This window comes from Gekko japonicus, unplaced genomic scaffold (genome assembly GCF_001447785.1).
Source record: "Gekko japonicus isolate JY-2015 unplaced genomic scaffold, Gekko_japonicus_V1.1 scaffold3303, whole genome shotgun sequence".
NCBI lineage: Eukaryota > Metazoa > Chordata > Lepidosauria > Squamata > Gekkonidae > Gekko > Gekko japonicus.
This window is the reverse complement of record NW_015162573.1, coordinates 111,921-118,435: the sequence shown is the minus strand read 5'-3', so window position 1 is coordinate 118,435 and position 6,515 is coordinate 111,921. Positions and strand designations below refer to the sequence as shown.

General features: G+C 49.7%; 1 protein-coding gene across 2 annotated transcripts in view; it reads left to right on the top strand.

The window, feature by feature from the left end:
• SLC39A6 (solute carrier family 39 (zinc transporter), member 6) overlaps positions 1-4,318 on the top strand; it is a 26,278-nt gene extending 21,960 nt beyond the window's left edge. For both annotated transcript variants that reach the window (XM_015406431.1, XM_015406430.1), the window contains 2 exons: positions 1,784-1,974; positions 2,917-4,318. In XM_015406431.1, the coding sequence (XP_015261917.1) occupies positions 1,784-1,974; positions 2,917-3,069 (344 nt within the window). In that variant the 3' untranslated portion in view covers positions 3,070-4,318. The remainder of the gene's footprint in view (positions 1-1,783; positions 1,975-2,916) is intronic.
• The last annotated feature ends 2,197 nt before the right edge of the window (positions 4,319-6,515 follow it).

The window sequence follows — 6,515 nt, the reverse complement described above, 5'->3', positions numbered from 1 at the left end:
TCCCCCCCGCATGCTCACCCTGAAAGCTGGGGAAGGTGGAGGGGCGAAAATGGGCCGCGGCGGCCGGCTCAGCACCACCGCCCCTCACCTGCTCCCCCTCGAAAGCCTGGGACGGTGGGGACGGGTGGAGCGGCGGAAACGGGGCGCGGTGGCCGGCTCAGCGCCGCCGCCCCTCATCTGCTCCACCCCCGAAAGCTTCTGAAGCCAAGTGGGCAGGAGAAGCGGTACGGTGGGGTCCGTTGCTGCTCTCCACTCTCACGGCGAAGCAGACCGAGCTGCCCCGAGGCCTAGTAAGGTCAGGGGCAGCTGCAGGCAATGGAGCCACGGGACTGCTGGAGGCTGCGGCGGCAGCTGGTGATGCGGGCACACGGCTTGGCAGCGACGGAGTCGGCGACAGGCCCAGTGCAGGTGTTGGCCGTGGCGGCGGTGTTTGCGGGGCCAGCTGGGCCCCGGGGACGGACATCGGCGTTGGTGGCAGGGGATCGGCAAAAACGGGGTGAGGGAAACGGCAACTCTGTAGTGCTTCTCTGGCTGGGCCCCACAGCCTCCGGAGCGCTCCCCGGCTCCCTGCAGACGGTCCTGTCCTGTCCGAGGACCAGAGCAGAGTGAGCCGAAGGCACTGGCCGGGGCTGACGTGGGCGGGACTCCGCAAAGCAGCCAGCCAATCCAGTCAGTGTCTTCTGACTGGCAGTTCTTGCGGCCAAACACTGTTGGCACGCATCGAACGTTGCGAGACTACTACTCAGGTATTATATAGGGAGAGATAGCTTTAAAAGGGGATTAGATAGATTCATGGAGGATAAGTCTTGGTGGATACGTCTATCAGTGGCTACTCGCCCTGGTGTCTCAGAGGAACCTCCACATTTAGGGGCCCTGATCCTCTGAATCCCAGAGCCAGGAGGCAACCTCAGGGGAAGGCCTTGGCCTCTCTGCCCTGTTGTTGGCTGTCCAGAGGAACTGGCTGGCCACTGGGTGAGACAGGATGCTGGACTAGATGGACCCTCACTGGTCTGACCCAGCAGGGCTCTTCTTGTGTTCTTATGTTAAAAAAGCCTTACTTTGTGTGCAACACTGGGTTAGTCATTTTAATTTTTAGAAATTAAGATTTGGTAGTTCTCCATTACTCATATAGCTTCAGTTCTTTCAGATAACAAAGTAGTTCAGTCTAAAAAGCTTTCCACTTTTATCCCTCTTACTACCCTTGACAGGTTAATATAGGATTGGGAGGGAAAGGGCCTTTTTGTCCCCTATTCCTGAATAGGGTCCTCATGTACGGTGGACAGCATAGTGAGTGAGTTAAAATGGTAGTTGTGGGACAGATCCTCAAATGCTTTCACCTGGTCCCTGAGGTTGTTCACCTGAAAGTCATGGCTTGTATCTAGAGACCAAAATAATAATAATTGCAAAGTGATGCTTCTCTTGCCTCCGTCCAGCTTCCTTGAATGCCTGTGTCTTAAAGGTTGAAAGGAAACTGATACAGCCCAAAAATATTTCCCGTGGTGCATGGGTGAAGCTAGATAAATCTCTTTTACACAGTAGAAAAAAGCAAGAGTTCAGTAGCAACTTAAAGACACAAAATATGTGGCAGAGTATGAGCTTTCATGAGTCACTGGATTTTTATACAAAATTGTACTTGAAGAAAGAAAAAGAGCATTTTAAGTCCTCACTGTTTCTGGACAATCTCCAATGGTGGGGAAATGGGAGTGCTACACTGAGGACTGTTTAACATAGTTATCGGACTGCCGGTTATCGGATTGTCATGAGCCTTCCCTGTCTTCTGCAGGAGACTTTGCTGTACTTCTCAAAGCTGGCATGACTGTCAGACAAGCAGTTCTTTATAATGCGCTCTCCGCCATGCTGGCATACCTTGGCATGGCCACTGGGATACTCATTGGTCATTACGCTGACAATGTTTCCATGTGGATCTTCGCACTTACAGCTGGGCTCTTCATGTATGTGGCTCTTGTTGATATGGTGAGTACAAGTGAAGAGACCATGAGGAATTGGGGGGGGGGGGCTCCTGCTTCTCCCTGCTCACTGTTCCCTCTCTGCTCCCCTCCTCCCCTCTTGGCAGCCCCCACCAGGGCTTCGTTCAGAATCTTTGAGGTGCTTGCCTTTGGGTCCATTATAGCGTGGCTTGACAGAATCTGGATGGTTTGCTTTTTCAAAACTTATGCATACCTGTAGATGTTGCTATTCAAAAATTGGGATGTAAATTGGTATCGTGTAGCCTGATCTCATCAGACACCAGAAGCTAAGCAGGGCAGCACGTGAGTGGGAGACACCAAAGAAGACTTTGCAAAGAAAGGGAATGACAGACCACATCTGCTCACTCATTTGCCTTAAAAACCTTGACGGCACTTTACACACACACACACACACACACGTTCAAAAACCGGTGTTTTATAAAGTGGGATTCCTCATGGCCCACCCCTCTGTGCATGGATCTCACTACCCACATGGGGACCAGAACACTGGATTAATATATAGTGGCATGAAGAGCACTGGATATTGGCAACACCCTGTTTGTAAATATTTGTAGCTGGAACACCGTTCCTCCGGCACTTGTGACGACATCAGCACTGGGGAAATTGCCCTGGAGTCCTCCATATGCCTGGCCTTAATTCACGTGCTGACCTAGCAGGTCTGTGAGCTGCGGCGAAAAAGAGAGTGGGGTGAGGAAACTCAATTTGTTAAGACGTTTAGGCTAGAATAGATGCCCCTGGGTGGATTTGTCCAAAAGAAGCCCTGCTGGATCAGACCGAGGTTCCATTTTGCACAGCATCTTCATGGCGTCCAGTCAGCTGCCTCCAGGAAAACCCACTGAGGGAGGTCAGTCAGCCTGCTTCCTGTGGCTGGCCTGGCCATTCACAACACTGCCTTGATTGCTAATTCTTCCTTTTTTGTTTCATTCAGGTGCCTGAAATGCTCCATAATGACGCCAGTGATCATGGATGCAGCCGCTGGGGATACTTCCTGTTACAAAACGCTGGGATTTTGTTAGGCTTTGGCATCATGTTACTTATCTCTGTGTTTGAACACAAAATTGTCTTTAGCATAAACATATAAGATTTTGTTTACGTTTTGGATGTTGACCTCAGTGTTGAGAATCAATGGGAGGCACTTCTCCCCTCCCCTGCAGTTACATTAGGCATGTTAAGACTGTCTGCCGGCTTGCCCACACAGCCGAGGACCGGGCAGGGCGGGGAGTCCAATCGGTCAAGGGCCACATTGTGCCAAATGTGATAGGAGCTTAAAACGGCAAGGGAAGAGGGGTTTTTATTTTAATTTATTATTGAGTATTGTGAACGTATCTACAGCATGCCATTAATAAATCAGGCTTTGTCTTTGTCCTGTATACGTCACCAAAGTGGTACACGCATGTCAAGTGATACTGTTTTTTAAATGTTGTTACAAAGAGAAAAACCCGAATGTTCTCTCTCTCTCTCATTTCTGCTGCTGATAGGGGGAAATTAGTATACTGTACATTGTTAAGCTGTTAAACTAATGTAAGACTTTTAATGAAAGGGTTATCATTTAAATTGCCATTCAGATGTAATGGGCAAACCACAGGGTATATGTAGGTTTAAATAGTTAACACTAGTTAAAACACTTATAATAAGGTACAGTTTTCTGCTGTCCCAAAGGGGGAGGGGGAGCAATTTGTGCGGTTGCTTGGTGAAATGCAGCACATCGCTTTGGCAGTGCTAGGTAGTGAGACTTGGTGGAAGTGTTGGTAGAAAATTGAAACCGTAGGAAAGAGAGCAGCTTGCCAAGATGGGTATGTGGGGTGACACAACATTGTGAGAGTCATGAGGGATGAACTGCAAACAGGCCCATGGGTGTGGGGAAGAACCTGCAGGTAGTTCTGCCTTTAACTATGTATCCTGTCTGCACAATTAACAATTGCAGATGGGTTGTTGTCTAGATAAAGTAGTGGTGGTGTGTATCCACTAAGCTTTCAACAGCTGGTCGGCAGAGGGCAACTAGTTTAATCATGAAGACATTTCCACACTATTCCCAAGCTAAAAACAGAAACAGGGATGGAAAGAGCAGATGCCAGTCACAGCTGCTAGCGAAGCGCCAGGTCCTACAGTGCCAAGACCATGGCCATACAGCCCGGAAAGTCTACAACAGCTAAGGAAAGAACACCCTTCACTTCTTAGAGCACTGGGTGGTCAAAAGCTGGATGCTGTGAAAAGCTGTAAGCAAGAAGTAACCGCCAAAGCTGACTGACATTTCATAGTCTATCTTAGATAGCATGTTCAGTCACCAATCTTATTCTGCAATACCAACTAAATGAATGAAAATAAATAACTCCTGAAATGTCTGTATTCAATCTAAGTGTATCATTTGGCGTCATTTGTCTTGATGTGGTATTTTAAAAGCCTTGCATTATTACTTTATAACAATATGCTGGCTCTGTTTATCAAAGAGACCCTGCTTGGAGCCAAGACCTTGTCTGGATCCTTTGAGCGACGTCTATTTCAGTGGTACTGAACAGCAGCCACTGGCTTCTCTCCTGCTTTCTTCATAGGGCAGAGTGCTCAGCTTCAGTTATGCAGCCCCCTTGGCATGAGAGGCTGTGCCAAGTTCTACTGCTGCTGCTTCTCTCATCTCCTCACTTGCCACAGGCCCAGGATTTATTTATTTATTTTATTTATACTTTCAATTTGTAGCCCGCTCACTCCCGAAGGGCTCTGAGTGGCTTACACGGTACATGGTGCAGAGAACTATGCAGAAACCCTAACTATGGCCACAGTACTTCTGGGGTGGGGGGAGCCCTACCAGGTACTCTCCCGGCTCCGATCTTTCGTTTTATCCGGCGAGTGGGCTTCTTCTTCCAGTTCTCTCCAGTGCGTCTTCTGCGACCTCCGCTGTTCTTTCGGTTCTCTGGCGACTCCTCTTGGGGGCTGTTGGTTATGGTAGCATGTTGTGGTGGTCCTGGCCCCCTTAGCAGGCGCTTCTGGAGCACGAGGATCTGCAAAAGGAAAGCAGTAAAAATCACTTCTGCAGATGCGCTCTAGTTGTAACATTTGCTCTTAAGTGAGTCTCTCTTGTAGTGAGATGATGGGTGGTGGGAAGTGCCCTGTTCACAGGCGGCTGATGGTGACTCCATAGGGTTTCCAAGGTGAAAGACCAATGGAGGTGGTTTGCCCCTGCCTGTCTCTGCCTCCGATGCCCCCTGTAAGGTGTGAAGGCTCGTGAGCAAAAACTCTGCTTTGTGAGCTACTGGCCTTCAAGGGGTGAGCGGGGGCTTTGGCTACTTTGCTCTGGAACATTCAGGCATTATACAAGCACTTTGCCCTAGGAGCACTCTTTCAGAGAATTTCTTGCAACTAAGTTATGAGACATCGGTGAATAATAATGAAGTTTTTGGATACCTACTTGTTGAAAGGACAGACCAAGAGTCGCTGCATGTAAGGCTTTCACCCACTTTGGGAAGAAGAATAGTATCGAAACGATAGAACATTGCGGGAGACCATTTTCAACTGCCTTGTGCAGTGCATTTATATGATTTTTGCACACAATGCGGGAGACCATGGTCACGCCATTTTCAACTGCCTTGTGCAGTGCATTTATATGATTTTTGCACACATTGCGGGAGACCATGGTCACGCCATTTTCAACTGCCTTGTGCAGTGCATTTATATGATTTTTGCACACAATGTGTGCAAAAATCATATAAATGCACTGCACAAGGCAGTTGAAAATGGCGTGACCATGGTCTCCCGCAATGTGTGCAAAAATCATATAAATGCACTGCACAAGGCAGTTGAAAATGGCGTGACCGTGGTCTCCCGCAATGTTCTATCGTTTTGTGATTGTTTATTGAAATATTTTCTAGCGCAGCTACCTCGCGGTTTCTTCTTTCTGCGGTCTGTTCTGTGACTGTGGCCCCCTCATTTTTGGGCTGCTTTGCTCTGGAGCCATTCCCCCCCCCCTTCCCTGAGCCAGGACAGAAGTGTGTGAGCCGGAGGCTAGCTCACGCGGACTTGGCTTAGAGGGAACACCGCTAGTGACCAGTGTTCCCTCTCAGCTGAGTGAGTGTGAGCTAGCTCACAGGTTTTTAGCCTCTGGCTCACACATTTCTGTCTTAGCTCAGGAAGGAGGGCTCCAGAGCAACCTAATTTATGCAGGAGCCAAATCACTCGCTCACAACCAGTGTTCCCTCTAAGCGGAGTGGGTGTGAGCTAGCTCCCAGTTTTTTAGCCTCTGGCTCACACATTGGTTGACTCAGCTCGGGAAGGAGGGGGCTCCAGGGCAACCTAATTTATGCGGCAGCCAAACGGCTCGCTCACCACTTTAATGCCAGGAGCACACAAAGGAGAATTTTTGCTCACAAGGCTCCACGGCTTAGAGGGAGCCTTGCTAGTGACCCCCCTGAGACGGGGTGAGGGGTGGGGGGCCGCGGGGCCTTTGCTTCGCAGTCCCGGCCGATGCCTCCCTCTCAGCTGCGGAGCCTTCCCCAGGCCGAGCGGGGGGGGGGCGCGTGCCCGGGCGGGGCCGGGGCC